Source organism: Sminthopsis crassicaudata, chromosome 1 (assembly GCF_048593235.1).
Source record: "Sminthopsis crassicaudata isolate SCR6 chromosome 1, ASM4859323v1, whole genome shotgun sequence".
Taxonomy (NCBI): domain Eukaryota; kingdom Metazoa; phylum Chordata; class Mammalia; order Dasyuromorphia; family Dasyuridae; genus Sminthopsis; species Sminthopsis crassicaudata.
Window position 1 is genome coordinate 477,644,635 of NC_133617.1, and position 22,767 is coordinate 477,667,401.

The 22,767-nt window shown below is 36.0% G+C and overlaps 2 protein-coding genes across 3 annotated transcripts in view; one reads left to right on the top strand and one right to left on the bottom strand.

The window, feature by feature from the left end:
- COX19 (cytochrome c oxidase assembly factor COX19) overlaps positions 1–13,702 on the bottom strand; it is a 29,618-nt gene extending 15,916 nt beyond the window's left edge. The window contains exons 1-3 of one of the 2 annotated variants that reach the window (XM_074281110.1): positions 13,538–13,702; positions 11,598–11,713; positions 8,565–8,692 (exon numbers count right to left, since the gene is read on the bottom strand). In XM_074281110.1, the coding sequence (XP_074137211.1) occupies positions 8,612–8,692; positions 11,598–11,713; positions 13,538–13,619 (279 nt within the window). In that variant the 5' untranslated portion in view covers positions 13,620–13,702 and the 3' untranslated portion in view covers positions 8,565–8,611. Of the gene's footprint in view, positions 1–7,928; positions 8,693–11,597; positions 11,714–13,537 lie in introns of those variants that run through there. The other variant, XM_074281109.1, reaches the window with a different exon arrangement.
- Positions 13,703–13,936: 234 nt separating this feature from the next.
- The window catches only part of LOC141550444 (cytochrome P450 2K4-like), a 50,057-nt gene continuing 41,226 nt past the window's right edge, over positions 13,937–22,767 (top strand). Inside the window, exon 1 of the mRNA XM_074281108.1 lies at positions 13,937–14,058. Coding sequence (XP_074137209.1) covers positions 14,052–14,058 — 7 coding nt within the window. The 5' untranslated portion in view covers positions 13,937–14,051. The remainder of the gene's footprint in view (positions 14,059–22,767) is intronic.

Consider the following 22,767-nt stretch of genomic DNA (forward strand, 5'->3'; position numbering starts at 1 on the left):
AGCAGATAGGATGTTGACCCTGGAGTAAGGAAGCTCTGAGTATAAAAATCAGCCTTAGATCTTTAACTAATTATATGATCCTAAACAAGTCACTTAAAGCTTTATCTGCCTCAACTTTCTCATACATAAAATAGGGATAAAAGCACCAGGTTTTTGGGGGAGGTTTTATATATATATATAAAATTTATATAATTAATAAATATAATATTTATGTTTTATGATATATTCATAAATTATACATGTGTGCATATATATAAATATAAATAAGTATGACCATATTTATAAAGTGCTTTGCAAGCCTTAAAATGCTACATAAAAGTTATCTTTCATTACTATTATTATTTTTCTCGCTCTTATTTAGCCCATCCATTCTGACTCTCAGAATAGGCCATCTGAGATTTATTTATTCACTTCTTTAGAGTTCTTACTTCTTCACAGTGATGAACACATTTCCCATCAATGGACAGCATTTCTGTAAGAGCCTCGTCAGCTTCATTAGGAGGAACTGTTTCCTTTCCAGAAGCACTATCTATCACTCTACTTCTTGCTCTGCCATGGAAGTTCAGAAAAGGGAGTTTTACAAAACAGAATAATCTGGGAAGGCTTCACATAGCAGCTAAAAAATTAATAGACTTTGGATAGGGGTAAAAAGAGTAAATAAGAATGGTCTGGACCTGCAAAGCATTCTGGGAATTTGGAGATATTTACTCATTTCCTGAGGCAAGGAAATACCATAGGCTTTGCGAATTGGGTGGAACTAAAAGGAATGTCCAAGATAAAGAAGGGGGGAGAACACCTGAGGAGGAGAGTGTAACTAAACTTCCCAACTGGTCAGGTTAGAAGATAAAGAAGGGGGGAGAACACCTGAGGAGGAGAGTGTAACTAAACTTCCCAACTGGTCAGGTTAGAATTAGAAAGCATTTCTTTCTGAGAGCATAATCACAGAGCTATTCATATGTTTATAACACTAGCTTAACTGATGTTTATGGTACCCAACACTTCATATCTTTATTGAATGGGACTGACTGGATGAAGTTTTCATAACATATACACGTATACATATATGTTGTTTGCATATTGCCTGACTTATTTAAATCTGATGAGCTCCCTGTTGGCAGATTTTGCTTTTGTCTTTATTTCTCCAATGTGTTTATCATGTGCTAAAATATATATAGTAATAAATGTGTTAATTTATTTTAATAAATGCTTGGTGGTATTTTTAGACAATTTGAGAAAGATATTTCCAATGGTTTAATTACTTCTACCTTGAGCCTTTAAATCTTTCCCATTAGACTAAAATCCTGGAAGGATCCTTAGTAATTCCAAGTGGAACATGCCTCACTTTTTAAGTTTAGATGAGCTATCCCCCAAATTCAGAAACCCTTTGACACATCTTCCTCCTCCTCCAAACAGAATTTACTCTGGATGAACTTCTGAATTTATATTATGAATAAGTTTCCAAAGGTATTGGATGCAGGGATGCAAAAGGTTTAATACAATCTTTTATTTCACAAGAAATAAAGATTTCACAATAGCTCCCAAACAATCCATATAATTTTCCTCTAACTCCAGTTATATCCCATTTCCTCCAAGGTCCTAATGAACTTTGGACTCATCCTGGAAGAAAAGCATACTTTTGGCTACTACATGGACAATCTCTTCCCCCCCCTCAAATCCATAACATCAGAATAACATATGAAAGAGCAGAGTGACAAATCCAGGACCTCCTCATCTATCTGTTATCACAGAGTAGAATATCTGACAGAATCTTAGAATCTCATGGAATCTCATGGTTGAAAGTGATCTCAAAGACCATCCGTTACTCTGCATACTGAATAACAACATCCCCTCTATGGTGTACTGGACAAGCAGTGGTATATTATGGCACAGTGAATAGAATTTGCCTATACTTGGAATCAGAAAGATCTGGATTCAAATATCAACTCAGATACCCATTGGCTGTGTGATTATGAACAAATCATAAACCTAAGTTTCAGTTTTCTCATCTATAAAATGGCAATAATAATAATGGTAATAATGCTATTAGGATGTCTAAAGGAGATAATATATGTAAAATGCTTTGTAAAACTTAGAGCACTCTTTAAATGCCAATTATTATTGGTACTGAAAAGTAACATAACAGAGTGGAGAGAACTTGGCTTTAGATATTATTCTCATCTCTGACACATATTGTGGAAAATTTAAGTAATATAAAACTAAAATATACCATTAAAGATAATTTTTAAATATATTTTTCTAAAATTCAAGGTTTAACTTTCCACACAAAGTTAGAGCTAAACAACTGAAACTTGGCTCATGAGGCCAAGCTAATATAATAAAAATGATAATTCTACCTAAATTAATCTACTTATTCAATGTCATATCAAACTGTCAAGACATTATTTTATAGAGCTAGAAAAAAGATAACAAAATTCATCTGGAAGAACAAAGGTCAAGAATTTCAAGGAAATGAAGAAAAAATGGTAATGAACATGGCTTAGTTGTACCAGACCTAAAACTATATTATAAAGGAGCAGTCATCAAAACCATTTGATACTGGCTAAGAAATAAAATAGTCCATAAGTGGAATAGGTTAGGTTCACAAGACAATAGTCAATGACTTTAATAATCTTGTGTTTGATAAATCCAAAGACTCTAGCTTCTGGGACAAGAACTATTTGACAAAAATTGTTGGGAAAATTGGAAAATACTATGGCAGAAACTAGGCCTTGACCAATACTTAGGAACCCATACCAACATAAGGTCAAAATGGGTTCATGATTTAGATGTAAGCAAATTAGAAGAACAAATAATCTATTTCTCAGATTTGTGGAGAAGGAAGGAATTTACAGTCAAAGAAAAACTATAGTACATTATGAAATGCAAAATGGATAATTTTGATTACATTAAGTTAAAAGGTTTTGTACAAACAATGCAGACAATTTTAGAAGGGAAGCAAAAAACTGGGAAAAAAAACACCTTTACATTTAAAGATTCTGATAAAGGCTTCGTTTCTAAAACATATAGAGAATTGACTCAAATTTCTAAGAATATAAGCCATTCTCTAATTGATATATCATCAAAGTATATGAGCAGACAATTTGCAGATGAAGAAATTAAAACCATTTCTAGTCATATAAAAAAGTGTTCTAAATCATTATTGATCAGAGAAATGCAAATTAAGACAACTCTGAGGGTGCTACTACATGCCTCAGATTGACTAAGATGACAGGAAAAAATAACAAAAAATGTTGGAGAGGATGTGGGAAAATTGGGATGCTAATACATTTGTTGGTGGAATTGTGAACTGATTAAACCATTCTGGAGAGCAATTTGGAACTATGCCCAAAGGGCTATCAATTATGCATATATACCCTTTGATATTTCAGTGGCCCTACTGGGTCTGTATCCCAAAGAGATCATAAAGGAAGGAAAGGGACCCACATGGGCAAGAAATGTCTGTGACAGCCTTTTCGTAGTGGCAAGACACTGGAAACTGTGGATGCCCATCAGTTGGAGAATGGCTGAATAATGAATGTTATGGAATATTATTGTTCTTTAAGAAATGACAGCAGGATGATTTCAGAAAGGTTTGGAGAGACTTGCATGAACTGATGCTGAGTGAAATGAGTAGAACCAAGAGAATATTGTACTAGGCAACAAGAAGATTATAAGATAATCAGTTTTAATTGGTGTGGCTCTCTTCAACAATGAGATGATTCAGACCAATTCCAATGATCTTGTGATGAAGAGAGCCAAATGCATTCAGAGATAGGATTGTGGGGACTAAATGTGGATCACAACATAGTATTTTCACCTTTTTTGTCATTGTTTGCTTACTTTTGCTTCCTTTCTTTTTCCTTTTTGATATGATTTTTCTTGTGTAGCATGATAAATGTAGAAATATATTTAGAATAATTACACATCTTTAACCTATATTGGATTATTTGCTGTCTAGGGAAGGGGTGGGGAGAAGAGGAGAAAAAATTGGAACACAAAGTTTTACAAGGGTAAATGTTGAAAACTACCTTTGCATACATTTTGAAAATAAACACTATTATTAAAAAATAAAATAAAATTCAAGGTTTAGGGAAATCTCCTTTTGGGCTATATGTGAATGAGTGCATATCTACCTCTACCGTGTTGATTCTACCTCATGTTGGCCATAATTCTAAACTTCTTTTTTTATTCTCTATTCTCCATGACACAGGTCTGATGAGTTCTCAGTCACCTATTCAACCATCTATCCAGCTATATTATAATTAAGGAGATTCCTTTACCCCCTTACTTCTTACTTCCAACTTCCAATCTCTTGGCTGGTAAATAGAAACAGGGAAATCCAAAATTTTGTACTACATTAAACTAAAAAGTCAATAAATTTAAGAATAACTTGAAATACCAAGTTGCATCAGTTGATCCAAAATATATATATTTAAATACTTAGGATGAAACTTTTTATTTCAAAGTAAAATTATAATATCTGGTAGATTTGGTTCTTGGCAATTCAGTGATCCAACGTGATCTCAATAAATTGGATGGAAAACCCCATCTGCATCCAGAGAAAGACCTATGAAGACTGAATGTGAATCAAAGCACATTATTTTCACCTTTTTTCCCCTTTTTTTCTAATTTTCTCTCCCAACCTGACTCATATGGATTCCCCTTTTTTTCTAATTTTTCTCTCCCAACCTGACTCATATGGAATTATGTAAAAAATGAAAGTATATATATAACCTTAAAAATAAATAAAATTATAATATCTGGTTATAATTATTTGTATTTAAAGTACATATATACAGATAGGAGAAAATATACTAAATTATTATTATTTTTAAAATGTATTTGTTTTATTTATTTGATATTTTTCCCAGTTACATTCAAAACAAAAAAAAAAATTACATTTTTTAAAAATTTTTTTGTGTTTTAGATTCTCTCTTATCCCTATCCACAACTGAGGAAATTATTTGTAAAGTTAGTTATACAAAACATTTCCATAAAAGTCAAATTGTGAAAAAATCATAGATATTCTGCCCTAGTGGAAATAAAAACCCTCAAGAAAAATTAAGTTTTTTTGTTTTAGAGAGAGAGAATGCTTCAATCTGTATTCAGACATAATCAGTTTCTTCTCTGAGTATGGATAGGATTTTCATCATAAATTCTTCAGAGTTGTTATGGATGATTGAATGGCAGTCTTTTGCAGCTGGTCATTCCAGAACATTGCTATTGTGTACAATAATTTCACTTTGCTTGACTTCATAGAGGACTTTCGAGGTTTGTTTTTTTGTTTTTTGTTTTTTTTTTTGTTTGTTTTTTTCTCCCCTGAGAGTAAAATAGATCCAGGAGAGATAATTTTAAAATCATTGGTTTACCTGAAAGTTATGATCAAAAAAAGAGCCTAGACATCATCTTTAAAGACATTATTAAAAAAAAAAAAAAAAAAAGATATTACCAAGGAAAACTGTTCTGATATTCTAAAACAGGGTAAAACATTAATTAAATGAATCAATTGATCATCTCCTGAAAGAGATCCCAAAATGAAAACTTCCAAAAATATTATAGTTAAATTCCAAAACACTCAAATTCTGGAACTGCAAGCATCCAGAAACAATTCAAAATTCAAATATGGTAGAACTATAGTCAGGATAGCACAAGATTTAACAGCTTCTACATTAAAGGACCGGAGGGCTTGGAATATGATATTCTAGAGAACAATAGAGCTATGATTGCATCCAAGAATTATCTACCCAGCAAAACTGAGTATAATACTTCAGAGGAAAAGATAGTCATTCAATGAAATAGAAGATTTTCAAGCATTTGTAATGGAAAGATCAGAGATGAATGGATGAAAATAGGACTCTGAAGAGGCATAACAAGGTAATCAAGAAAGTGATATGAAGGATTTTCATAAGGTTTATCTGTTTATATTCCCACATGGGAGGATATTTGTAACTCGTTAGAATTTTGTCATTATTATGAGTTAGTTAGGAGTATATTATGAGTTAGTTAAGAGCATGAGTTGAATATGAGGGGATAACATCTTTTTTAAAAATGATGAAATCAAGGGGAGAGGAATGTAATAGGAGAAAGGGAAAGGGAGAAGTGGAATGTTGAAAGTTATCTGCCATAAAAAAAGAGGCAAGAAAAAGCTTTTATGGTGGAGGGGAAGAAGAGAAGGAGAGAGCTTGAGAGAATAAACCTTACTCTCATCAGAAGTGGCTTAAAGAGGAAAATATACTCAATAGGGGTCTATCTTATCCTGACAGAAAAACAGGAGGGGAATGGGATATGGGAGTGAGGGAAAGGTGATAAAAGAGAGGGCATATTGGGAGACAGGTGGTCAGTACCAAAACACTTAAGGGACAGGATGAAAGGAGAGAGAATAAATGGGGGGAATTACAGTTATCAATAGTAATTGTAAAAATAATTTGAAAGAAGATTTTCTGATAAGATCTCATTTCTCAAATGTAGAGGGAACTGTGTCAAATTTATAAAAAATAAAGTCATGCCCCAGTTGATAAATGATCAGAAGACAGGATCTGTGCCCAAAGGGCTATAAATTCATCCATATATCCATATCTTTGGCTTAACAACACTACTACTTGACATAAATACCAAAAGAGATTTGAAAAAAAAGAAAATGACCTACATATATATATATATATATATATATATATATATATATACACACACATATACATATATACAAAAATATTCAAAGCAATTTTCAGGTCAAAAAAAATTTGGAAATTGAAGGGATGACCATCAATTGGGTAATGGCTCAATAAACTCTGGTATGTGTTTATGATAGAATATTATTATTCTATAGGAAATGGTGAGTAGAATGCTCTCAGGAAAAAACAAACCTGGAAAGTCCTCCATGAAGTCAAGCAAAGTGAAATTACTGTACACAATAGCAATGTTCTGGAATGACCAGCTGCAAATAAATGACTTTGCTGTTCATAGGCCATTGCCTCATGCTTAAAATGTGCTTCCCTTCTCTTGGAACTGAGTATCTAACAAAAATCAACTCAAACATCATCTGCTAAAGGCCATTCCTGATAACATCCCCACCCTAGCCCATTATTTTCTCTTTATATTATATACTTTGGGTATAGTTTCTACTGTTCTTCTGCACAGTACTGGTTTGGACTCCAAGGAATGATGCCCCACCCAAAATAAATCGATCATCTGAAATCTTATCGTCATGTTGATTAACTCAGGTTAGGATCCTCCATACTTCCTCCACCTCAACAACTCCCTCAGCCTTCTTTCCTTTCTGACTGGAGGGTAGAGCACCAAACTTCTCCCAAAGCTTTCCTTTATGGAGGAGAGGGATCTGGACCTCAGCCAGATCTTCATTAGTAGCTTTGCTTGATATGGACTGATATCACACTGGCACAGCTGACATGGTGAGGAGGTAGGAGACAAACTCCAGAGGAATAAACAAAGATGAGGCTGTATTTCATCCAGCTTAAAATTATATCAGTGAAGTCTATTCCTAAATCCCACTTAAAGAGAATGGGTATCTAGAAGCAGACTAATCAATTAAAGGGGCAAAATATTGCAGTTAATCAAGTACTATGGATATGTTGCCAGGCATAGTGTACATGCTCAAATACTGGTGAGGAAAATTATGAAAAGATATCACCATTATAACATTTTGTTCTTGACAGAGAATTTGATGTGATAATGCTGAGATAACAAGAATTTCAAAAGTTTTTATAAAAGTAAAACAATATGATTTATGGGTAATGAAAAGATAACTTACGTTGATGAAATCCCAGATGTTCTGTTTTTTAAGAAGTGAAAATAGACAAATTTTAAAATATTCATCTAACTTTATAAAGGCTGAGACAAACAATTAGCTGAATTATTTGGAAATATATCTGGAATCTGCAAATATCATAAATGAAAAATGTACACAAAAATTTCTCACTTTTTGTATTTTTTTCACTTTAATCAAAAAAGATACACATTTCTGAACAGTGAAGAAAATATTCTGTAGGCAAATTGCATTTTTATTTTCTGATAAGAGCTGTATAAATAGATAACTGTAGTCATTTAGTTATATCAAAATATTCATAAATTATTAAAATTATACACTGATAGAATATAAAAGCCGTCTATTTACAAACATTTCTATCAAATCACATATATTCTTATATTCACATTACGTGCCAATAATTGAAATGAAGAAAGGCCCATGTTTTGGCAAAAACAAAAATCCTCCCCCAATCCCATACCTTTTTTGGGAAAGCCCCTAAAAAGAGATATTTTACCAAATGACAACAATAAAAGAGCAAATGTACTTTATCAAAGTAAGCATTTTTTCCTAACTTTGGTTCATGTCAGTATTAGACTCTTATCCATAGACTGACATTAGCAATACATGGGTAACATCATTTTGATTTCTTGTGACTTATTAAAAGTGAATACTGAAAAAAGAGAATCCTCTAAAACAAAGCACCTTTCCTAAGTAAGATTTTAATATCAATCATGTCAAACATTAATCTCTTATAGATGGTAGGAAAAATTAAAGAAGAGAAAGAATGTACAATATATACCACTACAGAGGATTCCTGTTAGAAGCAATTCAATTGTTTTCTTCTCATTACAAGTTCTTTTTTGTTTTTGATTTTTCATCCATTAGATCTTTAAATCCCAGCTTTTCCAGTGATTCTTGTGCCATTAGCTGCCTAAAAAACAAACAAAAAAAAAGATTTTTGAAAACTTTGAAACTTTAAAACTTTTCTGATGTGGTGCTACATTGGTGTGTATTTGATGGATATAGTTCCAAACAATTTTATAAAGCCTGATAAATGAGTGCTGGGTTGTAGTCAAATAAAACTATGCTTCCTTCCTTTTCATGTTACTTAACTTAGCAAATTAAGAGATTTTGCAAGTAGCTTTAGATCAGCTACTTCCCTGAATGTCTTTGGTGTTTCAAGTTTGAATTTCTTCATGATCCCATTTGGGATTTTCTTGGTAAAGACACTACAGGGGTTTGCCATTTCTTTTCCAGCTCATTTTACAGATGAGGAAACTGAGGTAAACAGAGTTAAGTGACTTGCCCAGAGTCACACAGCTAGTAAGTATGAGGCCAAATTTGAATTCAGATCTTTCTGACTCTTTAACCACAGCAAAGTGCTTATTTGAACCAATCCTGTTAAATAGATACTACAGGATTGTAATCACTCTTTTGACAGATGAGGATGACAAGACATAAAACAGATAAGTGGCGTAGAGTCACACGGTTTATCATAGCTGAGCAAGGGAACCAGCATACTCCTGACTCTAAGAGAGCATACAGTTCACTAGGGGGATAAGACACAGAGATAGATACAACTTGAAATACATTGTCTTAAAAAAAATGATAAAGTCCTGCAGGACTTCTACTAGGGGAGATTGTGACTAAATGGGGAGATCAGGGAAGGCTGCCTGGAGTGACACAGAGCTGGGCTTTAATGGATAAATGTAAATCAAACAAATAAAGAAGAAAAAAAACATATTCTGGGGTACAGAATAGCATAAGAAAGTCCATCAGAATAACAACTTCGGGTCTATCTGACAGAATAACATCAAGATTTGGAGACGATTGTACCAGTCTGTGGAGATCCTTGTTACCAGGCAAAGGAATCTGAATTTGGAAGATAACATAAGCCATTAGAGAGACATGACAGGATCTCTATATAAGATTGGTAACAGTTCAAAAATGACGTGAAAATCGGGGAAAGGTAAGAAGAGAAAACCTCTAACAAGAGTGTTGTATGAATACAGGGTGGTGGTAGTGGGAGCTGGACTTAAAAGATGTTTCTCCTAGGGGAGGTTGTGACTACATGGGGAGATTAGAGAAGGCTTCTGAGGAGTCTGATTTATAAAAGGAATCTAATTTATAAAAACAAGAGCATCCCCCAATTGATAAATGTTCAAAGGATATGAAAAGGCAATTTTCAGAAGAAGAAATCAAAGCTACTTATTTTTGTTGTTGACTTGGCTTTTAGTCATGCTTGACTCTTCCTATAATATCATAATGTGAATATAAGAATATATGTGATTTGATAGAAATGGGGTCCCATTTGGGGTTTTCTTGGCAGAGATACTAGAGTGGTTTGCCATTTGCTTCTTCAGCTCATTTTACAGATGAGGAAGCTAAGGCAGTCAGGTTTAAGTGACTTGCTCAGGATCATACAGCTAGTAAGTGTCCTGAGGCCAGATTCAAACTTGGGTCTTCCAGACTCCAGGCCCAGCACTCCATCTAGCAGTACCATCTAGCTGCCCATATTTAAAATTCAAAGGACACTAGAAAAACCAGCCAGTTATCCATAAACATCTATTAAATGCCTACAAGTGCTCCAAGCCATGTGCTAACAGTCTTTTGTACAAGGACCCCCACACCCTGCCTAAACTTAGAAAGCCTCACTAATAGGACTTTTTTTTTTTTTCCTTTTTGCCTGCAGCAATTCTACAAGATTGTTCACTAAAACATAAAAGGGTGTGATTTATTTGGTGGGCCAGAGTACAATGAAATCATGGATTTTAGAAGTTTTGAAGAGCTGCATCTAGAACTACACTTCAGAGCCCTGGCATACACTTAATGTATTTAATACATTTATAGTAACAATGTGCATTTATGTAATGCTTTCAAAACATTTTTCTTATAAAAAAAACCTTATTTAAAAAAAGGAAGGCAGTATAAGGATTATCAGTCAGGTGCTCTCCTATACTGCTGGATTTACAGCATGATTTTTAGAAGTGATCACAGTGATTTATAATTGTGGACTTATGGAATACAGTCTGAAGCCTAAGGTCTAAGTCTTGTCTTTGCTCCTTCTAGCTTTGTGCAACACAATAGAGACTTAGAAACCTGGTTCTAGCTTCTGAGAAGATCCATGCAAGAAAAGCATCAATCAGTCTGTATAAATGTAAGCTACTCATGGAAACAACTTTTAAAATGCAGGACTTCTTTCATCTCTTTTAAAATAAGCTACTATCTTCTTCTTCACATACCAAACAGTTTTAACTCTTAATAGATCAAAACAAAATGTGTATTTTTAAGTATGGGAATGAGACAGAAACTTTGTACCCACAATTTTAAAACATTTTGTGCGGTCAGCATTTTTTATTTTTGTTTTGTTTTTTTCCCCTGAGGCTGGGGTTAAGTGACTTGCCCAGGGTCACACAGCTAGGAAGTGTTAAGTGTCTGAGACCAAATTTGAACTCGGGTCCTCCTGAATTCAGGGCTGGTGCTCTACCCACTGCGCCACCTAGCTGCCCTGCTATCAGCATTTTAAAAAAAAACAAAAACCCTGTATATTAAAAAACCTGAATAACTACTTAAAAGCACTGTCCACATTTGGAAAGCAAACTCAATAAAGGAATGCAACCCCAAACTCCACATAATTCTATCATTCAATAAAATGGTCTCAGGATTGTTAAGTATTCTTTAGTACAATTTAATACTATAATCCTCAATTTCACGGGCAAACAATTCAATAGCTGTGAACACTGGTTATGCCAAAGGTCCAGATTAGGTTCACTGCAATGAACTGCCAGGAAAAAATGCTCAAGTGCAGAGATGTTAAAAAGCTGACATGTACTTGCCTCTCCATTCTGCATTCCAAATATTCTTTTGATTCATTTCTACACAAAGCATTTTCAAAATTATTATCACGAAGACACTTCATGAATTTTTCTTTAAAAGCTTTACATTCACCTGAAATAAAAAAACAATATCTCTTAAAAAATGAAAACCATAAAATGAAATCATGACGTGTGAAAAATTTCCCCCAGCAACAAGAATATACAAAGCTGAAAAAATTACTTACAAATGTATTTGCTAAGATTAAAATTTTATTCACACCTACTTATTATTAAACACTCAACTTATTATTCTAGTCACAAACATGCATATTTTGGTAGCATTTTTAAAGCTCGTACTAAGTGTAGTGGAAGACTTAATTTTTCACTCAAAACTATACTGTTACAAATTGTAATTTTTTATAATTAGCAAAAATAATTATGTATATGTCATTTCTCCAAAGAACTCAAGTTCCTAATCTAATTACTATTTTTGGGCAAGAGATCCCAGAATTCAATCAATATAAAAATAAGTATAAATCTATACAAAGATAATGGTACATATCTTAGGCAATTATGATACATAATAATTTGTAAAGACTTGTTACAAAAAAGTAAATATCACAAAATGCAGCAATGCCAAAATGAGAAGTATGCCTCCACTTTAGAGAAACTTAGAAGGAAAAAACTCCTAACTGATAAAGTAGAGGTTGTTTGTATTATAAAATGGATCACAGCACATTTCCTCAGATACCAAGACTTAGTATATATTTGATTTATCTAATTTGTATATAAATGTATGGTAATATATTAAAATATTCATATTCAGAAAAATTTCTGCTAACTGTCCAATAAATTATACAAGAACTTGAAAAACTGATTTTCCTATCTTATTTTTATTAAATCTAATCTTGGGGAACTTGAAAAAAATTGCTTAGCATTAAAGTAGGGGCTAATTTATGCAAATTATTTTCTAGTTCAACCTAAGTGATTTCTTGACTAAAAAAAAAAATTATCCATTTCTACCAATATTCTAATAAATAAATAATATTTTACTACTTAAAACCTCAAAATGCTTGCTGAAAATACTAAAAATCCATACATAATGTATACATTATGTTAGTTGTTTTTAAGATTCCATGAGTTATATATAGGACAAAAGACAAGAGATGAGCTAGAAGGAATGGGCTGAAATCTGCATAGTGGAGGACCCAAAACAATCACAATTCCAAGTATCAAAGTTTCAAAATATTTCTTGAAGGGAAGTTTGGCTGTTGGTTTTTTTAGGGTAAATCAGTAGTTTAAAAAAATGTTTTTGGGGGCCGCTAGGTGGCGCAGTGGATAGAGCACCAGCCTTCAATTCAGGAGGACCCGAGTTCAAATCAGGCCTCAGACACTTAACAACACTTCCTAGCTGTGTAACCCTGGGCAAGTCACTTAACCCCAGCCTCAGGGGAGAAAAAACATATTTTTGGTCTGCCTTACTCATTCAGGTAGGCTAATTAAATAAATTCCTACTCATTTTATTCTTTTTTTCAACAAATACTTTACATCTGTCCACCATCCTAAATTATAGCACTTCTAACCAAAAATTTAGCAAATTAGTACAGGAGAGGGGATGGGAGAGAGGGAATGGGAAAGGGGAAAAGAGGGAAGAGGGAATAAGAGGGAGAACAGAAGGAGCGGATGGAGAGGAGGGGAGAGAGGAAGAGGAGAAGGGGTGACAGAGGGAAAAGAAGCGAGGGGAGAGGGTGGAGAAAGTCCGGAGAAGAAAGGGAGAATGACAGCAGCGGAGGGAGGAAAGGGGAGGAGCAGATGCTGGGCTCCTCCCACCCACGCCCCCTCCCGCCAGACCGCCAGGAGCCCCTCCCCCTCTCCCCCATTACAGATCCTTCTTCCCCTACTCCACCCGCTCCCCGCTGACCCCAGGCGGCAGCTGGCCACAAGGGCCACTGCTCACCGAAATGGTCCAGCGGGAAGCTGCCCTTATCTGGGGGCCGGGGCTGGAAACTCTTGGTCCCGAAGTTCATGGCAGTAGACATAGTGGACACCGGCTTCTCAGCCCAGGCCGGGAGCCCCGTCACGCCCACTGTGCAGCGCTGAGCGGCTGGTGGGCGGGCACGCAGGCAGCCACAGCGGAGCGCAGAGATGATCGACCGCGGCCAATCAACACCTGCCGCCTTGTCCCCGCCTTTTTCAGGCCCCGCCCCATTTGTCTCCCTTTTTCCTCCAACAATTATTCTTGCTATTTGCTAACTTCGTGACTGTGGGGCGGCCGTATGGGGGCGCTCCTCCGGAGAGAAGTTCGCGGGATCTTACATTTAGAGGCCATCTAGTTATAGATGAGGAAGCTCTGAGGTGTTAGAAACAAGCTGACCCGGAAAGTCCGGGAACGTGGAAATGTTACTGAGAAAGTCCGAAGGAACCGGACGTTTCCGGCCAGAAGCGGCGCGCCCTTGCAGTGGGAACAGGGAATGCTGGGTAGGGAAGCAGAAAAGCTTTCTCTGTTCGCTGTCTGTCTCCTTCCAGTTCCCTTAGAGTTACGTCATTCCTTAGATTCCACTCCCTTCCCTGTGATACATCTCATGTTTTATTAATAAGATGCTAATTCTTGCCAAAAAAAAAAAAAAAAGCTTTTATTTTTAAAATACATGCAAAGATAATTTTTAACATTCATCCTGGCAAAACTTTTGTGTTCCAAATTTTTCTCCCTCCCTTCTCTCCATCCCCATCCCTAGACAGCAAGTAATCCGATATATGTTAAACTTGTCCAAATTTTCTATACATATTTCCACATTTATCATGTTGTACAAGAAAAATAAGCTCAAAAAGGAAAATTGTGTAAATATGTATGCATGTATTATATTTCACCTATTTTACCATGTTTAACGTAGATTGGATTACTTCCCATTTAAGGGAAGGGGCGGGGAAAAGGAGGGGGATTGGAACACGAGGTTTTGCAAGGGGCAATATTGGAAATTTATGCATATATTTTGAAAATAAAGGTTTTCATAAAAAAATTAAAATAAATTTGGAGCCAAGCGAGTCTCTTATTCTGAGAAAGCGCAGCGATAGTTATTATTTCACATTATATTGAGGTTTACAACATTCTGAAATTGACCTGCTCCATGGAAACAAGCGTTCTCTAGAAACCGAACTTTAAGCTGTCTCTCAGAGGCTTGATCACTGACTCAGTGTCAGTCACGTACCTAAGAATCTAAAGCGAGATTTGAAATCAATTCTTCGTGATTGTTAGCCCCAAAATGAAGATAGCGTTCCACTTCTCTATTTGGGTTATCCACGCTTTCTCTTCAAAGGTGATCTTTCACTTAAACTCCATCTAATTTTCACACGGCAACTTTTTGCATGTTTTTTCCTCTGATTCCCCCACAACATGAGGGGGGGACCTTGTTTGTGACTTTCTTTGATTCCTCAGTGCTCAGCATGCACATGTTTCCAGGCACCTACAAGTAGACCCAGTTAGGCAGAAGTGGACCCGTTCCTAGCATTTATTCGGGGCCTTGGGCCAGGCCTTGTGGACACTGGAGATAGGAAGACAGAGGAGTCCTCTCTGAGAGACCTCTCAGACAGAATTGGACCTCAGCCGCCTAACCATGCAATCCAAACTCAAAAACACTTCTGCAGCCTGCCCTACAAATAGTCATTTTCCCCAGCTCTTCCCTCCTCCCCGCCCTTGACCTTCATTTGAGCAGCTATGGTTACTAATCGCCTGTTATATATTGATGTGCTTAGTGTTAGGGCTACAAAGAGTCCAACACAATCTGTTCTCAGGAAGCTAGCATTAATGTACAGGAAAAATGTGAAATAATGAAGAGGGAAGGCGCTATGTGAAAAGTCTCTTGTGGTAGAAGGAAAAAACCCTTAGCTTCCCAATTTCACTTTGAGACAGCAATCATTGTTTCATTTTATCCTGCTAATTTAACAGAAGGGGAACTAAGGCAAATAGAGCCACCCTTACCCAAATTAAAATCAGAGACTCTCAAGGTAAAAAGCAAAAAGACTTACTCTAATGTCTAGAGAAAGGACAACTCCCACCAGAGAGGAGGGCAAAAGCACAAACTGAAAAACAGGAGATCATACAGAACCTAACAAATCCTCCACCTTCTCCTGACCTTTTTTCCCAATGGCTAATGGAGCCCAGGCTTACTCCTAAAACAGAAATCTACCCCAAATATAAAGAGTACTAGTCAATAACACTCTTTATGGGGTTAGGTACTTAAATGCTAATGAAAAGGTCAAACAGGAGGGAAATGTTTAAGATAATGGGACATAGTATAAAATATTTGGGAATCTATCTGTCAGGGAAAGTCAGGAACTAAATGAGCAAAACTACAAAACACTTTCCAAATAAAGTCAGAGCTAAACAACTGGAAAAATATCAAGTGCTCTTGGATAGGTTGAGTGAATATAATAAAGATGACAATACTACTTAAACTAATTTATTATTTAGTGCTGTACCAATCAAACTCCCAAAAAACTATTTTACTGACCTAGAAAAAATAACAAGGTAATAGAACACCTGCAGTTTTTAGCTATGACTCAACTTGTTATTGCAAATTCTCAAGTCACAATTAGGGCATGGGTCTAGTTTGAGTGAGAGGTCTTCTTCAATCAATTCATTCCATTCAATATTTACACACACACACACACACACACACACACACACATTCTAGGTTCAAATCTGAACTTAGGTCTTCCTTATCTGCAAATCAATGTCTATCCCCAGAGCCACTTAGCTCCTTTATTGTCCAGGAGAGTTTCTGTGAGAGATACCAGAGAGCCTAATAGCTGATATCTGTAAAGCTTTGAGATTTTCTGGAGTCCTCAGTAAGCTAAGCTATGGTGACATGATCCTAACTAGTTCTAACACTATCTGTGTCTTGGATCATTTTAGCTTTCTGAGATTTCAGTTTCTTCCTCTGTAAAATGAGGGTTGGATTAAGTGAACTCCAAGTTTCTCTCCTGCTTTAATCCATGATCCTATGATCCTGATTAGATTGTAATTTTGGACAAATCACTTATTTTCCCAGGGTACCTATTTCCTTCTTTGTAAAGTGAGAAGATTAGGCTAGAACAGATGATCTGTAGGGCAGTGGAAGATGGTCTTAGTCCATACAAATAAAGGAATAATTCTAGGTTTGGGCAGTTCATGAAATGGGTTGTCTGAAAAATAACCTCTCTGGAACAGCTCACTTTTTGCTGATAAGCAGTTGGTGTGATATTTCTCTGGTATAAATAGGAAAGGAAGCAGTTGTTGAGATGGAAGATGCCTCAACTTTGTTAGGGTTCCCAGGTCATTGTTGTGGGTACAGCGAAAGAATTTGCAAACTCAGTTTGTCTCCAAGTTAAAGGGCAAAGATTTATTCCACAGCTAACAGCAGGCTAAATCCCCAAAAGAATTTAGCAAAGAACCACAAGCAAGAAGATAATTCTATAGGAAAAAGGAAGAGCAGGTTCTTCAAGTCACTAATATACTAATTTTATGACTTAGAGGTAGAATTGAGGAGTAGTAGAGGTGGAATTGCATCCATTAATGACGTCTGTGGTTTAGATGAAAAACTGAGGAGTGGTCTTAGAGGTGAAATTGAGGAGTATTGAGTTCTAGGACTTAGAGGTGGAGTTGTACCCCACTATTGAATTCTGTGGCTTAGGTGGTCTCAGAAACTTTGTTATTACTAACCAACAGGTTGTTATCTAACAGCTAATGTTGTTCCTGGAACTACAGCAATCCCAAAGCCAGATAACCTTAGGGTTATTATTACATCTACCCTAGTAGCTACTCCACATCACAGTGAATTCCAGGACAAGGTAATAAAGGGGAGAGATAGCAAGCAAGAGAGGACCATCAGAAGTGTATTTCAAGTCTCCTTAGGGTTAGGGACGGTTTCCATTTTTGTTTTTATAATCTCAGCCTAGTATTGTGCCTAATGCATAGTGGGTGTTTAATAAATGTTTATTAATTGAATTTGAAAGATATTGATTCTGAATTTGAGAGATGGAGACCAAAGCTTTTAAATTTAATTATTTATTGCTATCTTTTGTTTTTATATTACCCTCATTTCCCACTCTCATCCCCTACCAAGTAGTTCATCCCTTCAAAAAAAAAAAGAAATAAAAGATCATTTCAATAAAATTAACCAACACATCAATCCAGGCTAACAGTGTGTAATGTTTCAAATCCATAGTCCCACATATTTCCAAAGGAGGGCCTGAAATCAATACTTTGTAGAGGTCCTAACTCCAAGTAGCTGCTAAGTCATCATGGGAGTGGGGCTAGAAAGGGGAGAGGTATTGCTTTTTTGTTTGGAGAATGAATTTGCAGGATTCATATAAAACCACAAATGGAAAATGACACCTTGTCCTCATTATACAAACAACTGTTTTACACAGCTTGAAATAGGAGCGTGAGCATCCTCTGTTTTATTCATTAATATATTTCCGGGACTGTGAACAATAGATATTTTATTACAGAGCAAATACCATTTTTTCACTTGACTTCACTATATGGCTTAGTAATAAAAGCCACAGCCCACTCCCCAAGAGGACCTAGATAGCACACCCAGCTCCTCCTCTTCTCCACCTCTTCCTCTTTCTCACCCATTGGAATGATGAATGAATTCTAGATCAAACAATGCAATAGCCCTGCTCTATCTGAATTGTTTTAATGGAAATAGCTGCTTCTACCCAAAACACTTCAGTTTATTTTGTGTCTAGGACTGAATTTTAATCTGTACATGGCAGAGAAACCTTGACAGAAGGTTGAGCTATGGATCTGGAAGTAAAATAACTTGTCTCCCAGAATTGTATGTATAGTTTGTGATGTGCATGATGTGTTTCTCCTTGCCCACCACACCCACCATTCAGGACCTCAGCAGTTTGCATTATAGTTCAGTCCATGTGAAGAATTAGTCTTTTTTTTTTAATCACAGACACAGAGACAGACACAACCACACACCCCTCCACCCCAATATATATGCAACATTCTATACCTACTACCTCCCACTTTCCACTAAAGAAGATAGTGCAATTTCTCATCTCTTCTCATGTTCAACATTGGCTATTATAATTTCTCAGGGAAACATTATTGAACATTATTGATGTCATTAGGAATACTGCTTCCTATTTATTCAACTCTACAAGCATGTATGTGAGCATTTTCAGTTATTATGTGGACTTGGAGTCAGGAAGACTGAGTTTAAATCCAGCTTCAAAAACCAGCTGTGTGTTTGTGGGACAAATCCTTTAATTTCTGCTTTCCCCAGTTTCATCATCTGTAAAATGGGGATAATAGCACCCCATGATGCTATTGTGTTGATCAAATTAAATGTTTATATAGTGCTTCGTGAATCTAAATGTATTACATAAATGCTATCTGTTATTTTTACCTCTGAGAAACTAATATTTTTGGTGAAGTTTTCATAAATAATTTTTCACATAGGCTACAATGACCTGTGCCTCATCAGGCAATTCAAATAATATGTAAAACTCATAAAAGATTAAGAATCCCCTTTCTTGGGGGCGGCTAGGTGGCTAAGAATCCCCTTTCTTGTTCAGTTGAATCCCTTTCTTCATGGCTCCATTTGGGTTTTCTTGGCAAAGATACTTGGAGTGATTTACCATTTCCTTCTCCAACTCATTTTACAGATGAGGAAACTGAGGCAAATGGGGTTAGTCACAGATTTGAACTCAGGAAGATGAGTCTTCCCAACTCCACAACCTGAACTCTATTTACTTCACCACCTAGAACCAAACCTCTGTGGCAGCTCTTATTGATGGCATAGCAAACTAACCCTAGTCTCTGGAATTATTTTTTTCTTTTTTAGTTTGTACACCATTTAACAAATGTGGTTATATTACTGGAAGAAAAGAAAAAAAAATTTGGTTTCTCATTTCACATCAGATTAAAGAATTCGGGAGGAGTAGGGTAGGGCAACTGGATCTCAGGGAAAAACTGGAAAAAAAGGGAAAAACCTTTTTTTTTCCCTTTGGGGACATAGTGCCCAGTTTTTGATGAATTGGACTCCAACACACACACCCAACTTCTACCCACTCCCTACCCCTTCTCCAGACCAGTCACTGTCTCATTTATGGAGTTCACTCAGAAGGCCAAAGTGCTCTTTCTTGACCTGAAGGAGAGAAGCAACTTTCACTGGCTAGAGAAGCAGATGCTTTCACCAGGCCTGGTGGCCTCTTTAGGACCTTCTCCCATAGGGAGGAATGAGCTCAGGAGAACTTTTGAGCTTCTGTTCTAGGAGGAGCTAGAGCTAGACTTTCATTCTATCAGAAGTATAGAGCTGGAAAGGACCTTAGTCAAACATTTAACTCTTACCATATGCCAGACATTGTACCAAAGGCTGGAGATGCAGATATAAAAAGCTAAAGACTATTCTTGCCCTCAAGAAGCTTATAATCTAATAGAGGAAAACAAAGTACAAAGAGAAGCTGAAAAGGGGGGAGGAAAAGGTTACCAAAATGAGGGAAGAGGGTCAGAATGGTGAAAAGTAGGGAAGTTCCCTAGTAGTAAAGTCAGGTGAGAAATAGATTTCTGAGCTGGGCTTTCTCCTTAAATGGAAGTTTGTATTTCATGGTGCTAGCCTTCAATCAGAGAAGCATTGGTGGTGGGGATACCTTGATGATGACAAGGGAAAGGAAATAGAAGATTTAAGAATTGAGGATGAGGAAAATGAGGACATTATAGAAGAGGAAATTGAGACCCAACGAATTAAAGTGATTTTCCAATAGTTATAGAAGTAGAAATTATCACAGGCAGAATCTGAAACCAAGTTGTCTTTTTCCAGAGTGGTTTTTCTCTCTTGTTTTCTGTGTTCTAGTATCTCTGTCTTTTATGTCCCTTTCTGCCTCTCTCTGTGTTTGTCTTTTTGGGGTTTTTTGCCTCTCTGTCACTGTATTTGCTTCTCTTTCTCTTGTCCATCTATCTTTTTCTCTATATGTCCCTATCTTTCTCTGTGTCTCTCTCATCTACTTACCTGTTAATCTGTATCTCTCCCTTTCTTTCATTCTTTGTGTTTTGACATCTTCATTTCTCCGCTTTTTCATCTCTATCTCTGTATGTCTCTTATGTTTCTCCCAATCCCCTTATTCCCCATTCTATTTTGGTTGGGGATTGGTTGGGAATCATTACTCTATTTTTTAAATTTAATTTTTTAAAACTAAAAGTTTTATTTTTTTTCTTCTTCCTATGCCACCCTTTCTTCCTTTGGAAAAAACAAAAACAAGATTCTTATAAGAAATATGCATAGTCAAACCAAACAAATCCCACACTGGCTATGTCCAAAAAATTATATATTTCATTCTGCACCATCACCTCTGTTAGGAGGTGTTACATTCTTTATCCTTAGTCCTATGGGATCGTGTTTGGGCATTGTGATAATCTGAGTTCTTAAATCTTTCTCTGAAACCATCATTTTCTTCATTTTTATGGCAAAATAGACCATTATATTTGTATTCCATAATCTGTTTGGCCATTTCACAATTGGTAGATACTCCTTTAGTTTCTTATACTTCACACTTCAAAACAAATCCTATAAAGAAACTAGAATTTCACTGAAATGCCATTCCTGTTATCAGGGCTGATTTGTTATCTATAAGACAACTAGACAGTCAAGCCTAAGAATTAGAACTTGTTTTATTTTTCTTTTCCTTCCTAGATTCTTTACTGTTTGAATAGGATTTGGATTGCAGAGTTCCTTATAATGAAATAATCTCAGAACTCAATGTTCCATAGAGCTGTCTCCATAGCACTGTGAGTATTTTCGGAAACTTTTAGATGTTAATATAAACTGTCAGCCTACAATAATAGACAAAGACAACTCAGATGGCTACTTTGGATAATTTGGATCCAAATTATTCCCATCAATTGCTTGGAGGAATCTACATTTATTGGGTAATCTGATCAATCATTCATTTCACTTTGACAGCAGAGACCCCTTTTAAGTCCCCAATTTAATGTCAGTTTGCAAAGAGTAAAGGTTAGGGTTAGAAATGGAATTGGGTTAGAAATGGAAACAGAAAGAAAATTAGGAATGGAACCAGGTTAGTCTGTCTAACTTCTGCACAACACTGACATGAAATAATGTGTTGTGATTAAATTCCATGGAATTGTAACAAATATATTATTATGGAAAATATATTATTGTAGCCCAATTCAAACTAAAGAGTTTCCTTAAGAGGAGTTTCTTGTTTCTCTTTTGCTCCAAACTGCCTGGTTCTTTGTTGGACTGCAGTATCCCCAATGATATATTAAGAGTTCTTCCCAGCCTCGGCCTATATACCTGCTTCTTGAACCCTTTTATTATTATTATTATTATTTTTAAAATATCAGCCTCTTTCTTTTAGAGGTCAAGTTATCAACTTTTACAGAGGCCTCATAGTATTATGAGAAAGAATTCTGAGTGAGAAAGCAAGACAAGCAGGTCCTGCTGCTAACTTATTGTGTGATCTTTAGCAAAGTTGTTTACCTTCTTTAGGTCTCAGTTTCTTCCCTGAAAAATGAAAGGGTTGAAATAAATGATCTCCGAAATCCCTTCTGGCCCTGTGATTCTTCAAGCAGAATTGTGGCAGCTAGATGAGAATACTTTCAGTCATGTGCTTCGCTTTGTTTTTTCAAAATGTGAGGCCTTGGGATGTGGCCTAAAATCACCCAGAAGGCCACAAAACTGAGTGGACAGCTCAAACACCTAATGTCTCCTTTCATGGCCTCAGGTGATACTCAGCAGAGGAGCACAGTGCTTCTGGAAGAGCCTGGCATTTCTGGTAAATAGATCAGCCTATTACAAAGTCCTGAATTTATGGGCTTCAAAAGTCTGCCTGGCCCTGGAGGCTCTTGGTATTTTCAGCTACATCAGGCCCATAATGATCACATTGCAGCATTGGGGCAGGAGGTTATGATAAATGGCTATTTTCCTATCCCATTTGTTTTTCGTACAATCACATCCATGCACCACCAGGTAGAGCCATGATTGCAAATGCCTGTTACTGCCGTGTCAGGCTAGGACTGTAAAATGCATGATTTATTCCTTTGATTTTTACTCCTTAAGAGCAAAAAAAAAATTCTTTAAAGAGACATTTTTTTAAAGAGACTTATTTTACTTTTAAAATTACAGGTTATGAGCCACAGGTTCTGGAAGAGTTAGGAAAGCAAGAAAATAT